The following is a 25,068-nucleotide window of genomic DNA, read 5'->3' as shown; positions in this document are numbered from 1 at the left end:
TTAGAATAATCCTCTGGAGGAACACACACAGAAAACGGAAATCTCAGCTAGTCTAGGTGAGGTCTTACCTAGAGGCAGAGTTGAGGTGGGGAAGATTGTTGAAGTGGTTGCTTCCCTACCTCAAGCAACTTTATTCTTCATGAGTTCTTTGAGAGGTGAAAGTAAGGATATAAATCTGGGTTCTAATTGGAAAGAGATTAATTTCACTAATTAAAAACTTATGGGGAAGGGAATCTGGATTCATATTTCATTCCCTTGCTAAATGTTTTTCAATTGCCCCAAGGAAAAAATTCACATTTTCTAAGTCTTTTGAAAGTTTGCTTGTGCTCAAGCTAAGATAACCTTTATCAGTCCAGTCCCACACTCAGTTTAATGATATATTTCTAAGCTACTTTATGCTCCCCGGAATCACCAAGCTCTTTCCTTTTATGGGTCCTGGCATCTGCAGTTCCCTCTTGCTGGTACCTGGCCAATCTCCCTGCTTGTCCATCAGGTCTCAGATTTTTCACTTCTTCCGGAAAGCTTTTCCTAACAGTGCCTGGCTCTGTGCCTGAGAACCTATAATCACAATGTTACATGAAAAGTTGAGTGGCAGTTACATATGACTTGTTATGGGGGAGACATGAAACTTCTCTGAAATAAGCCCAAATATACTTATTTCTGTTACAATGATTGTAGTAATATGAAGTTGATGTCCCTTGCAAGGAATGAAAACACTTTTGAAATTTGTTCATGTTAAATAGTGCCAGGACTGGTCCTTTGCCATCTTCTCTGCCTGTTGTTACATGAGGCTCTAGAATTTCTATAGTGGAGGGTTAGTTGGGTTAGGGGTGGCGACTGTTGATATTAGGGTTGAAAATACACCTGCATCATACTTACATGTTAAGAAAACTGTTTTGTGTATTAGATAGTCGTTAATGGCGGGGGGCAAAACTCTTGCCCCAAGGCTTCCTTTGACACTACCACTGCTCCTCCTTCTGGCTCTGGAGAGGGCAAGAGGGGTGATGGGGAAGCATCTTGAGTTTCAACGGTAATGGGTGATCCTGGAGAAACTACCACGTAGTAACTACATGTCATGCATTTGTACACATTATTTCATTATCTTCCACTCCTCCTAACTTCTGTGTGAAGTGTTACCTAATACAGCATAAAAGTTAATAGCACCATTTTTGGATAACAGACTGAATCCTTGCTAGTTGTGCAACCCTGGCAAAGTTTTGTCTAAGACTTAGTTTGTTCATCTGTAAAATGAGGATATCAATTCCTACATCGAAGGGTTGTTGGATACTCAATAGATAGTACGGAAGGAATAAACAGAATCAGGCTTAGTAGTTTGCTCAAGGTCATGTAACTCAGTGGAATTCCGATTCTGGTTTAGCTAATTCTGTAGCCAGTGTCCTTTCCACTACCACTTTGTAATTAGGTGTAATCGTTTTGGGCAAGTTTGTTTAGTCTCCTGAACCTCGGATTCCTCATATGTAAAAGAGTTCATTCATTAAACTCGTGTCAAGGTGTGTACATAACGGAGACTGCAGTTCTCTCCTGTCTCCCCTTTTCATTCCACATAGGTCATTTACCTTTAACTTCTAAAATGGACCTTGCAAGCACTTTACTAAGCGGGCGCAGTTGCACAAACATAATTATTCAGATCCCTCTTTTATTTCCTCTCCTTTCCTCTTCCACCTAGGCTCCCGCCCCACCCAGTCCAGGCCACGCCCTGGCGTATGACGTCAGCACGCCCCGTGCGTCGCGGCGCGGCGCTCACTGGGGGCCCGGCTTTCGCCCGCTGCTGCCGCCGCCGCCGCCGGCCGCGGCTGCTCTCCCAAGATGGCGGCTCCTCCGGGCGAGTACTTCAGCGTTGGGAGCCAGGTGTCGTGCCGGACGTGCCAGGAGCAGCGGCTGCAGGGCGAGGTGGTAGCCTTCGACTACCAGTCCAAAATGCTGGCTTTAAGTATCCTTCCCTGCGTGGAGCCCGAGGCCGGGCCGGCGTGTATGTGCGGTGGTGGGGGGGCGGGGGACGACGGCGGTGGCTGGGGCCCTCTCCGGGCCTAGGGGCGACCGGCTACCGCGGCGTCCGGAGCGCATGCGCACGACCCTGAGCTCCCCTCCCCCTCTCCCTGGTCCCTTGGTCCGCCTTGGGGACCCTTGTCGCCCTCCCCTTGTGGGAGCTGGGCCGCGAACGAGGGTGGGTGGAGGGGGACTTGACACGCGGATGGCTTTTCGGGGGGAACGCTAGGAGAGGGCACCCAGTGATCAGGAGAGGGGTGGTCGTGGGAGAGGGCTGGTGATTGGAGCCCGGATGGAAGAGGGGCGGGTGGAATCAAGTAGGGAGGGGGTGTGTTGAGTAAGGAACTGCTAGTGAGTGGGACATGGGTATGGAGTTCAGGAGGGGTTGTCTACTGATAGGATGTGGTCCACGGAAGGGCGGTGGTGTTTGACCAAATGGGCCTCGCTTGTTTGGGGGAGAGTAATTGCAGGACAGAGTTTGTAGCAGAACTGGGTATAGGGGCTTGTTTTGCTGGTGCTTGTGTGTGCGTGGTGCCATTGGGGACGGGGTGCTGAATTGTAGGCTTCTCAGTCATTTGGAAGTTGCTCTTTTGGAGATGTTTGTCCTGGAAACCTGGTCCAGAGAGAGGACCACGTTTCTCAGGGGCTTGTGTATGGACGTGTGGGTTACAGGTGAAAGAGTAAGGTACCTTTTGCTCAGGCCAGCACATGGAATCCTGACTTCTCCACAGTAGTAGCCTTGCCTTTTAAATGTGGCAGTGTTAAACAGAATGGAAAAGGTGGCCTCTTTGGTGTGGAAATGATTTCTGAATTACTCCAGGAAGCTCAATCTTGGAAACAAAATACTTCCTGGTTGTAATACCACCTCCTCCTTATATTTGAGCCACAGGTGGACTTATTTGGATTTTTTTCTTTTTTTTAAGAGTTATCTTTTTGGCACCTTTCAAAAGGAAGTTTCTTACTGGGTCTGCTGCCTTTGACTGGCAAGTATTTTAACCAACTTCATTTAAACTTAACCACTTCATTTAAACACTAGTTGTAGATTTCTAGCTTAGGAAAATATCCTTTGAAACTAATTACAGCTCGAATAGTTGCGTTTTCTTGGTTTTGTTAAACACAAGAATTCGTACTTGGACTATATAAGATCTTTTGCATTAGTGGTTTAGTTGGAAGGGTTTTGGAATGAGGAATTACTCTTTCAATTGACATGCAGTATGCTTTTGAGAAATGGCTGGAGAATGAATGGATGGATGAGTGGGTTAACTAGCTGGGTCACCTTGAATGAGCTTCCTTTCCAGTGCTGTAGTTTTTGCCTCTGCAAAATGGAAAGTTTCAAATCAGAAAAAGTGAAAAGAGCTGTTCGGATATAGGAAGTATACCAAGAACAGAGGGTACTTGCTCTCCTGTGTGGTTCGTTAGGTTCAAGACAGACAGTATACATACAGCATTAAAACGACATTAAGCCTCTTCGTAAAACCAGTAGAGAGAAGGTGATGGAAACCCTGTTGAGGCTTCAAATTTTGAGTTGTGTTTGGCTTTGTAAAAGCTTGAGATCTAAAGATATGCTGAGAAGAGCTGTGATTCTTGTGGGACTCCCCCCTCTTGCTGGTGGCACACCTTTTACACAAGCCTTATGAGAACTGTGTTTCCCATGCCCCTTTGGGATGTGTCAGTGCTCTGCTTGCCCCTGTTTTCCTTAACTTTATTTTTTTTCACCAGAATGTCCCTCTTCCAGTGGAAAGCCCAACCACGCAGACATCTTGCTTATAAACTTACAGTATGTTTCAGAAGTGGAAATAATTAATGACCGAACAGAAACCCCTCCTCCCCTAGCTTCACTCAACGTTAGTAAGGTAAGGACTTGAGGGCAGTTCTGGGTCTCCAAAATGATGGGAAATTTGAGTCTCATTGACTCTTGATGGTACATATATTGTCCTTTTTTGTTTTTCTTTTTTTTCAGTGATTTACAATTGGCTTGTTTTGACATATTTAAATAAATATATATATATCTCACTGTAGTTTTTATCTCTTTGTTCCCTGATATCTTCCGAAGATTTTAAGAAATGTCTTGATGCCTGCTGATAGAGAAATAGAGTTGAGAGCTGGCTTTTGTTCTTTGTGAAAGAGAGCTCCCCCCTCACCCTTAACCTGTAGTCCATGTGTGAACTTCCAGTGTTGGTGGGGTTGGCTATGGACTTTCCTTCTGAACCTCTTGAAATTGTGTATGTGTGCGCACAAGAATATACATGTATTTCCTGGATGAAGATCTGGAGTATTTTTCAGATTCTCAGAGGGATTCATGACCTACAAAAATTTGAAAACTACTGCCGTAGAGCTTCATTTTTGTCTTTATGCTTGAATTTTGAAGTCTAACAAATTTAGAGGCTTAGGATATTTTAATCTCGGCTATATAAATTGGTCTCTGGGAACTTTCAGATAACTTTTCTGATTCTTCATTTCCATCAGCTGAAGTTCATGTTGATCAATATTGTACCCAAGCCCTGTTTGAGTTTTGCTGTTCTCTCTACTTGGAACACCTTCTCAGAATGACTAGAACCGTATCCATCAGAACTGTTTAATGGCACCTCTTTCAAGAAGTCTTCTCTGATCACCCAGGCTAAAGTGGTTGCCTCCATTATTTTCTCTTACAGTACTCTAGCCTTCAGAGATAAGGTGATGTATCATTTCCAGTCCAGTATGGGACATTTTTGAGAGTAGAAGAGGGCAGTGCTTTTGTTTTACACTGAGACAAGTTTAGATTGATGTATCCTGGGCAAATTGGGACTTGTCACCTATTCAAAGCCTTTTTGTGATTATAATTGTGTATACTTTTCTATCTCACCAAACTTTGTTTTGTGGGAATGGTAACTATACCTGTTTTGTTCCTCACTGAATATACAGAACCTTGCACAGAGTAGGTGCTTCATAAATATTTGTTGAATGAATAAGTTAGGCCTTCAGTTTTTGTAGCAGCTGTCTTTCATTAAGTCTGTTGAATTAGTGTGATGAAATTTTTCCCTCTATAAAAATTAGAATAATGTATATTCTTTTGCCCCACTTGGGAATGTAGTGTGTTTGCTACAATTCAGCAAAGCAAGGGAACACTCAGGCAGCTGAAACAACACAGGATAACTGAGGCTGGCAGTGTGTAGTTACCTCAAATCTGGAGCTCCCTTTTTCTGAATTCCAGGGAAATACCCCATGTGGTTTTTTTTTTTTTCTTTTCTTTTCTTTTTTTTTAGTGATGTCTGAGGACAGATTCAGAAAGGTCTTGGGTTTCATATTGAAGACTGTTGCATACAGACTATCTCATTCTTATACCTGTGGATTTTTGAAACCCTGGTTTACTCCTCCTAAGAGATCTTCGGATGATCTATTAGCAGAAGAGATCTTAAAAGGTTCAAATAAAATAGCTTATGCCTGGTGTGTTGAAGGGAGAAAAGGCTCTGTGTTATTCTTTAATGTTTGTAGAGTACGAGAAGTCTGTCACTAAGTAACAGCCTTTAGTAAGCAGTTGAGGAAAGATTATCTGAAAGAAGATAGATTTTTCTTCAAATTTAAAAGATAACTAGGATTCTGCTCTTGTACCACAGAGTGCCACCATTTGTGTGAGAGAGGCTGGAGTGGTGTGGATGGGACTGTTCAATGTGGGAGCTGTTAAGAAGTAGTTCTTTGCTTACATTTGACCTCAGGTATAAATAGTTCTTGGTTATTAATTTGCGGATTATCTTTGCCTTTAAGGTTTTGCTTTCTGCTGATCAGTTGTCTTCTAGCATTATTGTAAACTAGTTGTTTACCCACTCTTTCAGAAAACAGCAGGAGGTAATAGATTAGGGACTACCGGAGTCTTTACTTTTCTTACTCTCAGACCTTACCACAAGGTCTGATTGCCAAGTCTTGAAAAAGGAGTCCGAAACTAAGACTAAAATTAGGTTGAAGAGCTCTCTTTGGGTCTCATTTATCCATTCTTCATTAGTTGAGATGTTTATGAGTAAGCTATATTGGTTTTCCCTTGAAACGAACCTTTGAGGATGCTTTGTGATTCTTGCTGAGATTAGAGGAGCCTTTTCGGCTCTTTATGTTACTGAAAACAGCTAATCTGGGTAGCTACATGTTGCTGGAAGGACATGAAAAGTTCAACTCACTTAAGAGCATGAGCCTGGGTTTTGTTTTGTTTTTAAGATGGTGGATTGTTTAAGCATTTTAGAAGGGAACTAAAAGTGCCCTGAAATCCCTGGAAGAAAACTGTGGTCTTGGGGAATACTACCTGTGCAGTGGGAGATCCATCACATGATGGCTCATCTTGCTGAAATAGTAAGTGCTGTGTTCAATTAAACCTGTTGATACAAACTGGATGTTTACTCTGACCCAGCAGGAAATGGAAGAGCAGGCCTTTTAAAGGAAATACTTAATTCCAGCTCAACTTGAGGACGGTGTGAACTAGCAGTTCTTGGAGATGAGCTTGTTTTGCTTTTGATTGGCACTTTCACTGTAGCTAAGATGTCCTATGTCTGTCCACAGCAGTGGGATGTAAGAGGAGGCTTGAAAGAAGACAGTGGGGTTGCAGAAGGTGGAAGCTTTGAATATTGTTTTATCTACTTCACAGTAACATTGTACTCTGTAAAAATTGTTTCGAATTTCCTGACTTTAAAAAGTACAAAAGCACACCAAAGCCAGTCAAAGTGAGGTTCAAGTTATTTACCACGTGGCTTATTAGTTTACTTTTTAAAATATAGTTTTGTTTGGTTGTGTCGGGTCTTAGTTGTGGTGCATAGGTTTCTCTCTTGTGTGGCACGTGGGTTCAGGAGTTGTGGTATGGGCTTAGTTGCCCCCGTTGCATGTGGAATCTTAGTTCTTTGACTGGGGATTGAACCCATGGATTGGAACCTGCCCCCAGCATTGAAAGGCGGATTCTTAACCACTGGACCACCAGGGAAATCTCCTTATTAGTTTCCTTTCATGAGGAAGGTTTAAATATTGCATGAAGATGAGAGTCCAGGGTCCGTGTGGTAGAGTGAAGTAAAATGTTTCTTAACAAGTTTTTTTGAATTGACTCTACATCTTGTTCTCTGGGCAGAAAGATTGACCATGAGTTATTAGTGCTCTCAGATAATTTGGTTCATGTCAGCATTAAGAACGTTTTATGTTGGTAGCATTTATCAGACATTTACTGAAAATTATTTTATGAGCAGCATTGTGGTAAGCTCTGTTGGGGACCATTCCTTACATTTTTCTAGTGCTTTACAGTTAACAGAGAGCTTTGACACATCTTGTTTCATCCTCACAACCATTTTTAATGTCAGTCCACTCCAGTACTATTGCCTGGAAGATCCCATGGACAGAGGAGCCTGGTAGGCTACAGTCCATGCATGGGGTTGCAAAGAGTTGGACAGGACTGAGTGACTTCACTTTCACTTTTTTCCTTTTAGTTTAAGAGATGAATAAACAGGCTTAGCAGTTTAAGTGACTTGCTCTAGGTTATATGGCAAGTAGCGTGGGAACCAATATTTTTACATGCCACCCTCTGAAATAGCAATCAGCAAACATCTCATTTACTTCTAACGATAGTTCTTAGTGGGTACCATCACCATCTTCCCTGATAGCTCAGTTGGTAAAGAATCCACCTGCAATGCCGGAGACCCTGCTTCGATTCTTGGGTTGGGAAGATCCGCTGGAGAAGGGATAGGGTACCCACTCCAGTATTCTTGGGTTTCCCTTTTGGCTCAGCTGGTAAGGAATCTGCCTGCAATGCAGGAGACCTGGGATTGATCCCTGGGTTGGGAAGATCCCCTGGAGAAGGGAAAGGCTACCCACTCCAGTATTCTGGCCTAGAGAATTCCATGGACTGTATAGTCTATGGGGTCGATAAGAGTCGGACACGACTGAGCAACTTTCACTTTGACTCACCATCACCATCTTACAGAAGAGTAAACTGAGTCTCAGGATGAGTCACTAGCTTAAGGTCATTCAGTTAGTGATTCAGTAATTGAACTGAGATTTGAACTCAAATCTGATGTTTTGATGGCCAAGTCCCATGTATATTCTGCTTCTGTGTGCTTACCCAAAGAACTTACAGAGTAGGTTGGTGAAATGAAATGAGTATGTAAGCGTTTATAATCCTAAGTTATATTTCTGAGTAAAGAAAAACGTCTGTGTTGTATGGTTAGAAAGAACATTAAAAGCAAGTGGGTATGTCTCTTATGTCACTTCTCTGCCTGTTAACTTTACTAAGCATCAGTTTTCTCACCATAGAAATGGAATCATGTTAGTTCTGATCTCATAGAGTTGTTTGGAGGATTGGTTCAGGTTGACCAGCATTGACACATGTTAGTCCTATTCTCCCACATTAGCTGTGTGCAGCCAGTGGGTGGATCTTCCTTGAATTATGGTTTAGGAGCAGGATGGGGGGAGGAGGGCATCATGACAAAGGAAGCAGCCAGGAACATGGGCACGTGTCAGGCTTTCCTGATACTGGATCTGACATTCATTCATGTATTGGAACTTGCCATCCCAAGACTGGGGAAAATCAAAGTAGTATATGGATTCCTCTTGTTGGTGACCAGAATTAACTTGAATTTCTAGGGCAGTGTTATCAAGTGGCATAATGAAGCGAACTCTTGTCTGAGTACAGAAGGTTAGAGTGAGCAGTCACAGAACCTAGGAGGTTGTCTTTCAACTTCTGAGACTGAGGTAGAAAACTCATTGAGACAGCCAAGGCAAGTGTATGTATTCATCTGTTCAGATAAATGCCTCCAGTACATCCAGAGGTATAAGACAACTTATACCTCTGACTTGGAGAAGACTTTCTGGAGGAGGTATTTGTATGTTGTGAGGGGAGGCAGGAAAAGAGACAAAGCATGGAAAATTGAACTTCACAGATAAGGCATCTACCTCCCTTACCAAACCACTGACTGATTTATCAGCCTGGGGTGAGTATTTATTACCCATTTATACCTTACTAAACAGTGGTGATGAAATAGAGAAGAACCAGGAAGAAGAGATTTAAAGAGTTTTTCCAGCAAGTGGTAATGAAGAAAAGTTGGCTGCCTTTCAATAAAAATGACACTTGGAGATTGGTCTGTGGAAGGGCCTGGAAAGGCGGAGAAAATGGGAAAGTCACAACATTCACTTTTAAAAGTAACTGACCTTGCTTACATTTAGGGATGGTGTCACACAGGGAAGACCTCACTTGGCTTTCGTTTTGAGTTCTGAGAAGTTTGACAGCTAACGTTTAGCATACCCTTATGGCTTTTCTTGATGTGAGAGATAACCCTCAAGTATGAGCAGATCCCTGAGGCAGTTGGTAGCTACCGCATCGTGGCCTGTATTCATGGGCGTAGTCTGTTAACTGGGCCCTTGACCATATCTTGACCCTAGTGTACTGAGGTATGGATTTGTCAGCAAGTAGGATCAGATGACGGAGAAGGCAATGGCACCCCACTCCAGTACTCTTGCCTGAAAAATCCCATGGACAGAGGAGCCTGGTAGGCTGCAGTCCATGGGGTCGCAAAGAGTTGAACACGACTGAGCGACTTCACTTTCACTTTTCACTTTCATGCATTAGAGAAGGAAATGGCAACCCACTCCAGTGTTCTTGCCTGGAGAATCCCAGGGACAGGAGAGCCTTGTGGGCTGCTGTCTATGGGGTCCCACAGAGTCGGACATGACTGAAGCGACTTAGCAGCAGCAGCAGCAGAAGGATCAGATGACTTAGCTACTCTATGCGTAGGTATAGATATATTAGTAAAAGGTAGAATGTGTTCATGTTATGTATAAAAATAGGAAGGGAAGGAACTTCCCTGGTGGTTCAGTGGCTAAGACTGTGCTCCCAGTGCAGGTTCGATCCCTGCTCAGGGAACTAGATCCCACAAGCTGCAACTAAGAGTTTGCATGCCACAACTAAAGAGCCCTCATGCCACAACTAAGACCCAGTGCAGCCAAATAAATATTTTTTAAAAAAATAGGAAGAGAAGTAACTACCTGTCTAGGAGAAGCAAGACTGTTCTATCAGGTGAGAATTTCTGGCTCCTGGAAGCTACATATTACTGGCTCACTTGATTAGAATATGTTGTCAAGGCCACAGTCCCAGGTTAGAGCCCACCAGTAAGTTTTGCATCTGGCTTTGAGCGGACAGCTGCTTCCTCACAGAAGTGTCATGAAGATAAAAGTGTAGGGTGAAGAGGAAGACCCTATCATTGCTAAGCTAATGGGGCCCAATAAGTAGTGAGTGGTGTGAGATGAAATCAGAGGTAGAGTGATTGATGCCACTTTAAAAATCACTGGCCTTTGAAGGAGGTCACGTTCAGTAGCCTTCAAACTTCGGGGTCATAGCCATAGTAGGGGATGCAGCATTCCAGGCTAGGGCTCCTAACAGTTCAGGCTGTAGTGCCCAGCAGCTTGCTGACTTGGTGGGGCCTCCTTAGGTCAAGAGTTTGGTTCTGAAGGGGGCTCTCTTGACATCACTGGGTGGGGAGATGGAGAGGAGGAGATTCGTCCACCTGAGGACACAAACTGTTGGGCCCAAGCGACTGGCAGAGATGTGCCGTGTGTGTTGTTGCAGCCCCTCTACATCCGATCTCTCTGACAGGGATGATTCACACTAAGCACTTTACTGATGTCAGCGCTGGTATCTCTTACAGTGTTAAGAAAGGGGCATTCTAACCGACAGTTTCCTGGCAGAGGTCAGGCTTGGGGGGAAGAAAAAACAAGTAGTGCAGTCCAGTTATAGCATTGGAATTTAAGACTAGCTTAGGTAAATACCAAAAACTACCCTGGAGAGTGAAGCAAATTGTACATGAACTAGAAAATTAGTGGGGCTATATATCGTGCTAAAAGCTAACAGTCTGGTGTGGTAGCATGTGGGGAGTTTGAAGAACTAGATTCTTTCACAGCTGGACTGCTAATGAGTTGTGTGACCGTGTGTTAGTCACTTAACGATTGGGAACTGTTAGTTCTGTGAATCTCTGATAGGCGAGGTTTCTTTTCCTTGTATCCCACTTCCCTCTCCCTACCCCTCCCTTCCTGGTGCTGCATATGTCAGGATGACTCAGCCCCTGCTTTGCCCTCGAGAATCTCATGTTTGGGAGTGGTGGGGGGCAGTAGGGCTTAACTTTCGCAGGGAGCAGCAGACTTTTTCTGTTAAGGGCCCAATAATAAATATTTTAGGCTTTGTGCACTAGACATCTCTGTCACAACTGTCAGCTTTGCCTTTGTAGCAGAAGCAGCAGTGGGTGATACCATTCCAGTAGAACTTAACTGAAACAGGTGGTTGGATGAATTTGGCCTACAGGTATAGTTTGCCAGTGCTTGGCATAGCGTAGTGAACATTTAGGAAAGGGTTCTCAGATGTGACGATGGAGTAGGGTCTTGAAGAATAAATGACAGATAAAAGGAGGGAAGTTAAATGGAATCAAGCTGATTTGGATTGCTATCAGTTTGTCCATCTCTGCAGTTTAAAAAGTGTTGCTGTTTTGTCAGTGAGTTAAACCAGTGGCGGTTCTCAGAAGGAAGGGAGAGGACTAATGGCACTGTACTGGCACTGTTAGTGTTAGATATATATCTTAATGAACTCCAGTAACAACCTTTAGGATGGGCCGCCATGAATGGACTGAGGCTCAGGAGAAGTTAGTTATACATCTTGCTCAGGTTCATGCAGCTAGGGAGTGGTAGGTGGGGCTTTGAGCTGGAATCTCTTCTGTTTGAGGGTAAGAAACAAGGGGGTGGCTTTTCTTTTCTATGTTGCTTTTTCTGCCCTCTTTAGAGCCCAGGAAATGACAGTACCTGGTCCTTTCACTGTCTGAATAAAACCAGCTCTTTATTCTGTAAGTGAAGCGCCCATTTTGGCACATAAAGTGCATTTTCCAACTAACTATTCCAGTTGTATTTTGGAAGAGATTCTGTTAAGGATTTATAGCCTCTCTAGCAGCTCTTAGAGAAAGCAGAAGAGAGCGAGCCCTGAGCTCATTGGCTAAAGGAAGATTGGATTATATGAATTTTTTTGAAATAACCTACAAGCCACCTTCTCTGTGCTAGTAATAATGATGTTAATAATAATAATGTTAGCAGTGCTATTTGTACAGTGCTTTAAACTCACTCAGTGCTTTCACCCATGTTATTCTTCATGGCCATGTGTGAGATGTTTAATATGAGTGTACACTCTCACAGATAGGTGGTTGAGGTCAAATTTCAGCTTACATCCCAGCCAGTTGTTTTTCTTTCCTGGAAGAGTGCTGTGGAGGTTCCACGGTAGTGCTGGTGTCAGGGTCTCAGGACTAGAAAATTACTCTGTTGGTGTCTAGGAAATTTGGTTGTCTGTTGTAACTGTGAACAGCTTTTGGTGACATAATTACAAATAATCAAGAAAAACTATCAACTTCGCCAACGACTAGTTTTTGTTCCTAGCCAGGTGAGCCATAAACTTTGCTTATGGCTTATGCTGACTTGACCTGAGGCTGACCTCTATTATATGACAACATTATGATGGCCAGAGCCTGGAGAGTGAGGTGGTGCTGTGGCCTCTGTATTTGCAGGGTGTTTTTCATCACAGCTCAAAGCACTTAAGGTACCTTAACTTCCTAGTGCAGGAGGCCTGCTTGACTTAGCTTCTCTAGTTTTGGCTCATCAGGAGATGCTGGGTACCTATCGTTATTGGCCTGAAATGCTTTCTCACACAGGATCTGTTTTCTTAAAAGCATTCCTGTGAATTACCTTTAACAAAAGAAATAAAGGATGTTCTTGAGATTTAGGGCAAGACTGTCCGCCTTCACTAAAAGGTGGACAGTTGTGTTCTGGACAGGGGAACTTGATGGAAATGTCAGAATTCACTGATAAGATGACAGCTGAGTCTTTTAAAATATTTTCTCTTTTAAAAAACATTTCTTTTACATTCAAGTTTATAACTGTGTTTTCAACAATTTAGACTTACTTTTCTTAGGTGGAACTGTTTGGTTATAGTGCAGAGTTCAGAACACATGCTCTGGAGTCTGTCTGTCTGGGTTCAAATCTAGACTCTCCCACTTGTGATGTCTTACCAGTTGTGCCTTAGTTTCTCCATCTGTTCAGTAGGCGTAATTTTAGTCCGTTTCACAGGATTGTTGGGCCGATGAAATGTTTAATACACGTAAAGTGTCGCTTAGTGCGTTGTGTGGAGTAAGTTCTCGCTGAGCAAGTTAGCCCTTAAGGGTTTTAGTGTTAACTGCCAGGCCTCTTTGGCGCTACTGTTCCCCCGTTTGATTCAGTGTTTCGGTTCACTGTTAGGTATCCCGGGCCTGATTTCAAGCAGGGTTCTCTGTTTTTTGAGTTCTTAGCTATCTGAGGTTGTAAAGAACAGTATTTTATTAGAAATTTTCAAACAGGACCTTTCAACTAGGGAGCAGGGAGACTTGGGAATACTGATAGTTGGAAGACATAGTTTTGAGCCTGCCTATTGGTGACTAAGAATGAGGGCTTTCCAAGAGTACTCCCCAGAATGAAAACAGCAGGAGCGTGCGGGGCCCTTCAGATGACAGTTGTTCTGGCCTGCCGCCCTTCACCCTCCATCAGGCCTTGCAGGCAGCACTGGCAGTTCGGGGCAGCTGCTGCTGTGCTTTCTAACCCCTCTGTGAGGACAGCTGGTTGTCTACACAGGGAAGACAAACCCAGTGTGGCTGAGTGGAGTCAGTAGGTCATATCCAGCAGGTTCTTCTCTGGACTTTGCTTCCCTTGTTGGATCAGCTGTCGCAGCCTGTTAAATACTTGCAGTAGGAGTCCCTCTGGATTCCCCACAGCACCTGTGCCTTCCTGGTCTGCGTATGTGGAAATAAGATGGCCCAGCTGGTGACCAAGTAACAGATGAGGCAAGATGCCTGGATTATGTTGTTGGTGCTGCTTCCTCTTGTCACAGTGCAGGAAGAGAGGTAACGTTAGTGTTCATTGATTCACTCATTGGAGGTTACCCACCAGCAGGCGTGACTAGCAGCCTTTTGATATTGATGTGCCTTGGTGTCAAGTTCATGCACTGTTTTCTGTTGCCCACATCAAGGTCCTGTATATAAAATGGCCAAGTGAGGAAGCACTGGTTTGTAGACAAGGAGTGAATGTTTTCATTGGGAATCATACAAAATAAAAGGAAAAGAAGGTAAATGCAGGTTGCCTTGTGCAGTTATTTCAGTTGGGCCACATGCACATTAGTAACATGTATTTGTAGATTTAGGCAAACTGAGGTTTGCCTAAACCCAGTGTATTTTTAAAGTTGGTGCCTTTAACATTCTTTAAGACTCTAACCAATTAGTGTTTCAGTTTTAGTTGGAAGAGGCTTGCATTGAAAATAGGGAAGTATGGTGATAGTTACTGAATGTAAAAATTGCAATCCTGATGACCCTCCCAAGCTTAAAAGGCATATCCGACACCTTCTCTGTTGGGAGCCGCTTTTGTTGGTTCTCTGGCGATTTGTCGGTAACCATAAACTTACTAATTGGAGTAACTGGACCATTTATAGATATGCATTAGTTTACAGAAAGACAGTGTAGGGAAATGTAGAGCCACAGCTGACTTGAGCGTGAAGAGAGTCATTTGCTTTGTAAAAGGAGGCCTATCCACATTTTTCACAGGTTTTCAATAACTTGTCTAAAAAGAGCAAGGTATTCTCCCTTCCCTTCTCACCCCAGTTTTGAGAAAAAACGTTTCTAGGTTCTTTTTGTAAAGGTAATCTTCCTCATGCCCACTTTATGCAGTCCTCTCTGGGAGAAATTTACCTCATTTATACAACTTCTTAGTGAAGCAGATCTCTGTAGTTGAATATTAGATTTAAGCATTTTCAGATTGCCATGAAATATACTTCATAAACCAACAACTGGAGGCTTCAGGGTTTGCTGTGAATCTTAAGTCCTCAAACCACATTTGCAGGTACAGGTGGAATATTTGAGGGTGTTGAGGTAAATTGAAATACAGTCAGTTTACACTGATTTCTCCTGACTTTTTCAAGGCTCTCCTTTGTATCATTTAGTATTTGGGATCAGTCTGCACCATGGATTGTCATGAAGAATCATCTGGTCCATTCTCCTTTGCTTTAAAAGTCTTTAGAAGAGATTGTGCAGTGTATTTGGGGAGGGGGTAGTGTGTATTTTCAAATCATTGTTCTGTAACAATTGTGTTGCTTTTAACTCAGGCCATCCAAACAGATCACTTCCAGCTGAGATTTATATTTCCTTTATTTTGCCTCTGGCAAAAATTCAAAAGTGGTTCTCTTCCAGTGGTTCCCGTCACCCCCAGCTTAATTTGTCAGTTTCACTCTTAAATATTCTGCATAGAGCCTGGCTTTCCAGAACCAACTCTTGTCTTCCTGAATGGGTGATGTTACTGTCTAGTTAACACAAGCTTTATAGAAGCAGCTCTGCCTGACCCACATTGGGAGGTGTTTTTGGTCTTCAGGGACAAATATTTTTAAAAAGACCTCAGAGTGAGACCCTTTTCCCTGTTCATGGGGTAAACATCTGCCTGACCATGAGCCACTTCCCAGGAGGTCTGCAAGAGCTTGGTGAATCCAAAGGCATGCTACTTCCCTCCAGTTTTCCCTTCTTTCAAACTTGGAGACTTCAGCTTTCCTACAGGGTTGTTTGGAAAGTGAAACTCAAGGAAACTCATTGTTACCAGGGTTTTTTTTGTGACCGAGTAAGGTTTGCTTGTTGTTGCTTGAAAAATGCACCCCTAGCTGCTCTTGTACCGTGGAGGCTGACTGCTTTCCAGCCACAGGCTTCCTTGCTGCAGTTGGGATTGCCAGTGCTCACTGAAAGCTGTCAGCCCTGTGCTTTTCCTTCTCTGTAAAGTTGTTGCCTGGTGGGTCCAGAGTGGCAGGCCCTGGTTTGAAAGATTATTTACTGCCGTTGTATCTCTCTCCATGTCCTGGGGACCAAGTGAAAAGGCTTTAAATCCCTACAGAGTCTTGGCTTTTCTTCCCCCTTTTACCTAAGGAGACTGAAATGACAGCATGTGTGAGCTGTGCTCACACCCCCTCCTCTCAGACAGTCTTTGAAACGCAGAGGCAGTTGAGACTCCTCAGTTCCCCATAACCTGATTGAAGGGTACTTTCTCTCTTCTTCATAGTCAGACTCTTGCTTAATAAAGTGCTTCATTTTGCCAAAAAACCAGACACTTTGCTTATTTCCCCCCTGGTGGATCTATATTTGGTTTTGGTGTCAAGGGTTAGTCTTAAGGCAGAATATGAGGGTTTAAGAACTCCAAGCATCTAGGTACTTTGGGAATGTGCTGGAGGTATGATCTCTCTTTGCATTAAGGAGCTGGTGTTGGGGCCAGGTTGTCTGTGCTCATGTGTATGTCTGTGCATATGTCTTTAGTAGTTGCAGCGTCAGCATACTGAGTATGTGTTCTTGTTCGTGGATCTGAAAAATCTCCTAGTCATTTGTTTGACTTTCAGATGCATTATGTGTCTTTTGTTTTAATTCTCTGGATATTTCTTTTGTCTTACACTCAAAACACATTTGTTCTTTTGTAATCCAGCAACCAGTAGTGTGTGGTGGGACCAGAAGTGTATTAGAGGGGCAGTAGGGATTGACATGGTACCCACCCCTACTGGGAGTGATTTACTGGATTTGAGTAGACTGTTAGATTTTACTGCAACTCTTGATCAGCTTATGGTTGTTTCACTAATGGGCAGTTAAGGAACAGACATGAGATAGAATGTAGATCATTCTTTTTTTTGAAGAGCCTGGCAGCTATAGCCCAAGTCAACGGTGCCTGGTTAGGTTTCCTTTACTCCTGGCTCCCCATGGGAGCACAGATAATGGTACTAGAATGGTTGAGTTTTTAAAACCTCAAATCCTGGTCTTTGAAGGTGTGGTAGACATTACTTTCTAATCCTGAGGCTCCAGGACAGTAGCTGATAAATATCCTTAGTTCTCTCCTTTCATAGAAATGTATGTGTTGCCTTTTGTCTCTGACCATCACTTTCTATCAGGTATACCCCACCCCCAGTCATGCTCTAAAACCTTGCCCTGCTCTGTTTTCTTCCTGGCACTTAGCCCTGTCTGAAGTTATCTTGTTTATGTTTTTGTTTATTGTCTGTCTCCCTGCCCCTTTCAGTGCTGTATCTTTGGCTTAGTGTAGTGAATGTATCGGAGAAGGTGATGGCACCCCACTCTAGTGCTGGAAAATCCCGTGGTCGGAGGAACCTGGTGGGCTGCAGTCCATGGGGTCGCGAAAAGTCAGACACAACTGAGCGACTTCACTTTCACTTTTCACTTTTCACGCATTGGAGAAGGAAATGGCAACCCACTCCAGTGTTCTTGCCTGGAGAGTCCCAGGGACGGGGGAGCCTGGTGGGCTGCCATGTACGGGGTCGCACAGAGTCGGACACGACTGAAGCGACGTAGCAGCAGCAGTGAATGTATGGCGCATGGTAGGCATTGAGTAAGTATTGAAAGGAATAGGTGTTTGCCAGGAATAGCAGTAACTATTCAGGTGTATTGTGTGTGTGTGTATTTGTTTCACTTTTTAAAATTGAAAAAAAAATTTTGGCCATGCTGTGAGGCATGTGGGATCTTAGTTCCCTGACCAAACTAAGGAATCGAATGTGTGCCCCTTGCAGTGGAAGTGTGGAGTCTTAATGACTGAACTGTCAGGGAAAGATCCCTTGTTTGTTTCACTTTTGATCTCTGAGAAAACTGACTACCCAAACCAGTCTTTTCCAGCATCTTTTCAACTTACGTCCTGATGTTGGGAAGGATGAAGGTGAATGTTTTTCTGAGTCTCTTTCCTCTCGCCCACCCTAGCTTGCCAGCAAAGCACGGACAGAGAAGGAGGAGAAGCTGAGCCAGGCCTATGCAATCAGCGCTGGTGTTTCCCTAGAGGGCCAGCAGCTCTTCCAGACCATACACAAGACGTGAGTTGGGGGAGCATAGGGGTCCCTTGCCTTGGGGATGCTGCCTGGCTGAGCTATCTGGTGGCTGATTTGTGGGTAGTTGTGTTTCTGAATGTCACCAGGGAAGTTGGGTAGTATGTTGGCAGTATCTTGCATCCAGGGATGTGGTGCTTGTTGCTTTTCCATTTGGAAGATCATTAACAGGTTATCTGTTCTGGGCTTCTGTGTCTTCATCTGTAGAACTTAGTTTTGGATTAGATTATCCCTGAGGGTCCCTTCCACACCTTGTATGCCATAATTTAGAACTAGTGATTTCTTTCTCTTTTACTGTTTTGATCTTGTACCTTTCTCTAAAAGCTGATGCACTTTTAGTAAGGGAAAGTTATATCTATCTCACTCTTCCTAATTGTACATTGGGGTGAACATAGGGAATTAGGGAGAGCAGAAGGCCACCTTATTACCACCTCATAAAAGACATTTTGTCACAGCAGAAGTCATTTGACTCTCCACTAGCTTCCCTAGCTGCTGAAAAACTGAAACATTTGACACCCCCTCCCCCCTGCTGCCTTCTGTTACCCTATTTAACCACCTGGGTCTGGTGCACAGATGGCAGCTGGCATCAGAGCTGTTTGAGGCCATGGTGTGAGTATCTGAACATTTACAGGTATGTGAAGGAATTCTCTTAGTAATATCAGCTGCCCTGGGTTCCCCCAAGTGTGAAATGGGATGGGTTTTCCCAGCTGGCAAGTACCCAGCTGTCTGATAATTGAGAGGGGCCTCTTTGAGGAGCGGCATTATGGAGTAGGGAGCAGAGTATAAAGATGGCAGTAAGATGCAGGAGTTTGTTCTCCTATCTTTTTTTTTGTTGTTGTTCTCCTCCTATCTTTTTAAAGGTGCCATTTCAGCCTAGGCCAAAGGTTGGCAAACTGTAGCCAGCGGGCCAGATCTGATGTGTTTATATATCATCTGTGGCTGCTTTTGAGGTTCAGCATGCAGAAGAATAGTTGTGGCAGAGAGTGTATGGCCTGCACAGCATGAAATACTTGCTACCTGACACTTGATAGAAAGAATTTGCCAACTCTTGTCCTAGGCTGCTGTTTAAATTGGATCTAGTGGCCATAGCCTAGCTGTTTGTTTGTAACTCAAATTAGTTTGGACTTCTGAGGCCGCCACCAAGTTTTCTGTTTTTTCAGACCCCTAAAACTTCAGGGTAATGCTCTGGACCATCCTTGGAATAAGTGTGCATCAGTTCCATTGCTCTTCCTAGCCAGTGGTACCCAGGAAGTGTTTCTTGGCTACTTCTCTCTGTGGGCTGCTGGCCTCTACTTATTGACTGAGTAGTAAGCTAGGAACTTGGGGTTTGCTTTCTGGAGTTATTTATTCATCAGGCAGGAAGTGTGGGATGCCTTGCAAGAGGTAACTTTCACCTGCTCTCTTTTCCTTCCAGCATTAAAGACTGTAAATGGCAAGAAAAAAACATCGTAGTCATGGAAGAAGTTGTTATTACACCCCCATATCAAGTGGAAAACTGTAAAGGCAAAGAGGGGAGTGCACTGAGCCATGTACGCAAAATAGTAAGTAAAGGAGCCGAGAAACCTTAGGGAGAGAATGACTGCTTGGCCTTCTCCTCCAGCATCAGGGCAGGACGTTAGCCACACTCCCTGCCTTCTGTGAGCAGCCTTGACCACCTTATCTCCCTGCACACTGGTCTCTGCTGCCATGGTGTGGATACTCTTGTGGGGATGCAACCACCTGGCAATGCAGAATAAAGCGAGTGGTCAACCCTGCGTCCTCTGCACTGTGGCTTTTTGGAATTATTCAGAGCATTCCATGGTTTTGGGCCTGAGCAATTCCTCTCCTCCCAGGCTGGATTCTTCTCAGGAAGGGCTGGTTGGTATACATCAGTGGCTGTTGGAATCCATGACCCTGCATATGTCCTCTGACTTTCTAGATTGAGTTGAAGCATTTGTAAAAACAAACAGTATTGGGAGACCAACATGGTGGATGTAAAAAGTTTTAAGACTGTAATTCCCTACCTGTTTTCATTTTGCACTTGTGTAAGAAGGGGAGAGGGAGTTTGGCTTATAATAGTCTCCCTTCGTGTTCTACTTGATAGATTTACCTTCTTTTAGACAGTCTTATCTGAAGCTGCTAAAAATGTGGCTGATACAAGAGGACTCCTGCCTCCCTTGTTGAGAAGGCTAATAGACAGCAAGGAAGGGGAACAGTGCTGAATGATCCATGAGCTGGACAGCCAGCACAAGGCTGGTGAAGTCTAGAGTGAACTGTGTGGGAGGCCTTGTGTGCCCATCTGTTTTTCTGATCTAGGCTGACTGATGTCTTTCAGGTTGAAAAACATTTTAGAGACGTGGAAAGCCAAAAGATACTGCAGCGTTCACAAGCCCAGCAACCACAGAAGGAGGCTGCCCTGTCATCCTGAGTCCACACATACGGAGGACTCTTCCAGCATCCAGCCAAGGAGGCGATGGTGGTGGCTTCAGCGGAGGCAGGCCGGGGGAGGGAAGGGATCCTATATTTCCGGTTGGCTCTTGTTAACAGAGGGTCAGCATTTCCAAATCTTAGACTTGAACAAACAAAACACCCAACAAAAAAGAACAAGAGAATAATTTAAAAGTTGAATCATTACTTGACTAACAGACTTCGGTCCACCATGTCCTTTTCACAGCCCCCTTCTGGAACAGTCACCTTGTTAATTTTATTTTTGAAAATTCCTTTCCTGCTCTGCCCTTTCACCTCTGACTTTCCTTTCCCAGTCTGTCTCTGCCATTCTGTTTTTATAAGTGGCTACACTTGCCTTCCGAGTGATTGAAAGAAACTTTTACATCTTCTCTTCCAAAATAAAAGTAACAAGCTGACTGTGATACTTAAGTTGAGACTAGAGCAGCAGACAAAGGTCTCACTTTAAATTTTTCTTTTTTTTTTCTTTTTTTCTTTTTTTGCACAGGGCATGGCTTGAATTAGTTTTATTTTTCTTAACTTTAAATATATATATGAAAATATATATTAAAATGTTCTCTAAATATTTTCTGCTTCTTGCAGGTCTCTTTTTACTAGATCATGGCCACTCTTCCCACCTCATCCCTCTGAGAATAAAAATGTATCGTCCTCCCCACCACCCATAGCCAGGCACCTAACTTAGTGCACAGCGAGGATCTCCCGCAGCACTTTGTAGAGCCAATGTTTGCAGATGGGATCTGGCTTTGAGGGTTCCTGGTGGCTTTTTGGTCTTCTAACTATACGTGTACCAGTCTCACATTTGGCAAAAACCTCAGGATTCTCCTTTTGCCTTTTTCTTACTTCATGGTACTAGAAGAACTTTCTCACCACCCTCCTATCTCCTCGATGGGAACGTCAGCTGCCCCGTCTTGTGCCCTCTGTAGGAAGAACTATTTTGCATGGCACATCTCAGCTCCTCCTTGAAGGATGGTTTTCTTTCATAAGAAACCCAGAGTCCACCTATCCTGACCTCTTTAAGTCTGTATCCAGAGCCACTAGCCCAGGAGAAAGTTTGGGTGACCTGCCGTTTCTCTTCTGCCAACCTACTGCTCTTATGACCTTCCCTACCACCCCTGAAATTTTACAAGCTTACGACAGTTTGTATGTGCTCAGCCAATGGGCAGAAAACCTGGGAAGAATTTCTGGACTTCAGCCCACCAGTTTGTCTGGTTTGACTAACCTGCTGAGAGCTACCTGGCACCCTTGCCCCTGTGCCTAGGCAGTCCAGAGGGGCAGAGTGTATCAGGTACTGTGGCGTGGGACATGGGTGATGCTCATGTGACTGGCTAGAGCTTTGGGGGTGGGGTGGGGGTTAATGAATATTTTTTTGGCCATGATCTCTTTCCCCTTCCTTTTTTTTTTAATTAAATAAATGGATCAAAATTAAATAATTCAAGCCCTGCCTTCAAAATGAATTTTTTTTTTTTTAGTATTGTTTAGCAAAAACAATAAAACCCAAATTTTTTTAACCATCACTCATGTCTCGGGTTTGTGCGTGCTTTAGAGGCCCCAGAGGGAGATGTCTGAGGATGTGTGCGTGTGGTTAAACTTTCCCTTTAAACTCTCTGCTTCTCTCTCACCCTCTTTCTTCTACCCCTGAGAACTCATCCAGAAGTACAGCGCCAAGTGTATAGGAAGGGGATCCAGGGTTGGGAGTTGTGTGTAAGTGGAGAAGAGGAATGAATTGGGTGCGTACATGTGTAAGACCTTTGTTCAAAAGTGAGAGAAGACTGAGAAGTATACTTTCATATCACCTGCCATTGGCCAGAACTGGATTTAAAGTACCAAGCCTTTGATTTAGTCTGCATGGAAGTGTGGACTTCTGGAGAAGGTAAAAGAGGGAGCACAGGAGACCTACCGTGCAAGGTCTAGAAAACCTGAGAGATGGATTTAAAGAAGTGAGTGTGGTACACGGGAAAGGGCAGTCCTGGAAAGAGGCTCTGTGTCACGTGTCCCATGTCGTTACTTCCTCCCCATTAGTCTCTAGGTCTGTGAATGGGAGGCAGTAGGTACCAACTGTTTCTGGTAGGAAGTACTTTTGACTCTGGTTTCAGTTTACAAAATGATGTGAGGGAACTCAGAGCAATTCAAGAAGTGGATCAGTATGGTGGGAAAGACAAACAGTGTAGAAGGAAGAACAAGGGCTTTAGAGACAAAAACAGTTGGCTTCAAATTGTCACCCTTCCATCTCCTCACTTCCTGACTCTGGATAAGTCATTTTACCTGTCCATGCTTTGGTTTCTCCAGTTGTGAACATGAAACTAATACTCCTCTCCTGGAGTTGCTTGTAAAGGTTCAACTAGGATGGTTTTAAATGGTTACTACTTAGAAGGTCCTCTATAAATGTTGGTATGTATTTCAGTTTGTTCCTAGGATGGTTAAATCTGGAGATGAGACTGGATTAACTTGTTTTCAGAAGCTCCAACTTTGTTTTAGAAGTCTTTGTCTAGATGTCATTTTAAGTGAGACTGATAGGTAAAACATTCGGGGTCCTAAGAACCCTGCCCTCTCTGCCTCTCAGATCTCATCTCTACCTCTTCACTGAAGCTTCTGAGGAATTTGATTATATGAAAACCACTCATTTTACAGAACGTGAATTGGTTCCACCAGGGCTTAAGTGACTTGCTGAGAGTACCAGTACCGCCGCTGCCCACAGTGGCAGAGCTGGAATGAACCCTAGGCTTTATGCACTCATGGGCTCTTTAATGTTGCCCTGGGACTTGGGCGAACTGATGGCATTTTGTATTGCTCATTTCTATTAGCCAGGTTTGGGGTGGAGTACAGAGAAGACTGGTGAGTGTGGTAAGAATTGCCACCTAGATTTGAAGAAATGACACAGTGTTGAGGGCTTGCATCTCTGATAGAACACGAACTGGTCGTGTTGCAGTGTCTCCTTGGTTTTGAGGCATTCTCTTTTCTCCTCAAACACACACACAAACCCTTATATCCCAGTGCCTGGTCACCACCCCACAGCCACATCTGTGCCTTTGGGTTTTCTTCTATTTAGAACATCTGGTCAGTACGGCATAAACAGCCTTCCCACAATGAGTTGATACTGAATCTGTACTGTGTAAATGAACAGCTCATTGCTGATTTTTGTTTGGTGTTTTGAAAGTTGCTCAAGCACTTCAATATTAGTTAAAGGGCTGCAGCTTGGGAACCACTGATTCAAGGTAAAGGCTCCTTGACGTTTTTGAAGCTACAAATTGTGTCAAAATCTGTTTTCCCCTAAGACATAAAGGAAGATCAAGGACGCTTTCAGTCATACATAGAGACGCCTGTCCTGCCAGTATGGCAGATGCTGAGAATGTATAATGAGAATGTTAGAAGCTGCACTGTATAGGTCGAGTGGTGGGGACCAGAGTTTGGGAACTGGGATTGGTCATGTGGGTTGGAGGATGGTCATTGTTTACATAGCAGATTTGCTTTCCCATCACTGTTAGAGGCCACTGGTGCCAGAGCATTCCCCTTTAAGAAACTTGAATTCAGCATGTACTGCCTCGACTTCAGGGGTTTAATGTAACGGCATGACGTACCTTACAGGTGAGAAAGGGGTGCTATGGGGCTGCCGTCCACTGGTGGTAGATTGCTGCTGGGTAATAAAGTTTCAAAATGAGTTTCTTTTTTTAATATAAAAGCCTTACATGGCTCATTACAGGCACACAAGAAAGCAAGGCAAACACGTTCCATCCAGGATCACCCAGAACATTATTGACATCTTTCATATCCCCTTGATGTTAACACCCTTCTCCCTGCCCCTTACATTTCTGAAAACACAGCATGCTTTGCTGTGTCAAAAGAAACCTGCCAACCAATTCCCTCATCCCCAGTCCACAGGTGCACTCTAATCTGTGGACATCTTAGAATTAACAGATGAAAGGCTTGGAGGCTAGGTGACCTCTAAGATGACTTACAGCCTCAATAATCTTCAGTTTTATCTTCTCTGTCTTTTCCTACAATGCCTTGCTTCAGTGCCACCTGTGAAGCCATCCTTGACAGTGGAAATGGAAAGTGATTCCTAAAATTTGTATTACATGGCATTTATGACTTGCATCGTAATTATTTTGGTTTATGGTCTGATGGGGAATTTTGAGGCCGTAAGATAAGGATAATGTAGTATTCCCTAGCTTTCAGCCATTGACGTAACTGAAGTCATTTTGTCACCATTTTAATAACTGGATGAGTTGCCTGAGTCAAGATGAAAAGTGGTCCAGGCTGACTGAGTTTTGAGGAAAGCTTGGAGTCAAGTTTAGAAAACTGATGAGGGACCAGTAAAGAACACGGAAGGAACTGGGAAGGTGGGTATACTTAGTTTCAGCTTGAAAAGCAGCAGGTTTCTCAAGAGGAGACTGGTAGCTAGGACCAAGGCAGGTTGGACTGTGGCCTCCCATCTTTCTAGTTTTGTTGAAAAGACAATAGAGTAAGGTGTGGTTAAGGCAGTTCTCTACTGACTTTTCAGCCAGCCTCTCTTTCCCTAAACTAATCCTCATGCTGACTCCAGCAGTTAGTCTTTAGCATAGGGACTAAAAAGTGGTGGCTGCTTTTTCTGATCTGGCCTCCTTTCTCTTCTGTCTCCTAGGTTAAAGTAGTTGCTTATGCTTACTGTAGGGAGGTCTGTGTACTACTCTAAAGAAAATATTCTGGAATGGCCTCTGAGGTGTGATTTAAGCTGAAATATGAAGAACAAGGAG

General features: G+C 43.8%; 1 protein-coding gene across 1 annotated transcript; it reads left to right on the top strand.

Annotated features, from left to right (window-relative positions):
• Nucleotides 1-1,763: 1,763 nt before the first annotated feature.
• On the top strand, nucleotides 1,764-23,993 carry LSM12 (LSM12 homolog). Its single transcript, XM_004012976.5, has 5 exons — nucleotides 1,764-1,951; nucleotides 3,727-3,860; nucleotides 17,772-17,881; nucleotides 19,308-19,434; nucleotides 20,208-23,993. Exons 1-5 carry the CDS (start codon nucleotides 1,828-1,830, stop codon nucleotides 20,298-20,300), a joined length of 588 nt encoding a protein of 195 aa, XP_004013025.1. The 5' UTR covers nucleotides 1,764-1,827; the 3' UTR covers nucleotides 20,301-23,993.
• The last annotated feature ends 1,075 nt before the right edge of the window (nucleotides 23,994-25,068 follow it).

Source organism: Ovis aries, chromosome 11 (genome assembly GCF_016772045.2).
Source record: "Ovis aries strain OAR_USU_Benz2616 breed Rambouillet chromosome 11, ARS-UI_Ramb_v3.0, whole genome shotgun sequence".
Classification (NCBI taxonomy): domain Eukaryota; kingdom Metazoa; phylum Chordata; class Mammalia; order Artiodactyla; family Bovidae; genus Ovis; species Ovis aries.
The sequence above is the reverse complement of the archived record's forward strand: the minus strand, read 5'-3'. Positions and strand labels throughout refer to the sequence as shown.

Bases quoted from the DNA above. Each gene is read 5' to 3' on its own strand.
- LSM12 (XM_004012976.5), top strand. From the start codon at position 1,828: ATGGCGGCTCCTCCGGGCGAGTACTTCAGCGTTGGGAGCCAGGTGTCG. The intron at 3,861-17,771 runs GTAAGGACTTGA...CGCCCACCCTAG, and splicing joins CTTCACTCAACGTTAGTAAG to CTTGCCAGCAAAGCACGGAC. The intron at 17,882-19,307 runs GTGAGTTGGGGG...TTTTCCTTCCAG, and splicing joins TTCCAGACCATACACAAGAC to CATTAAAGACTGTAAATGGC.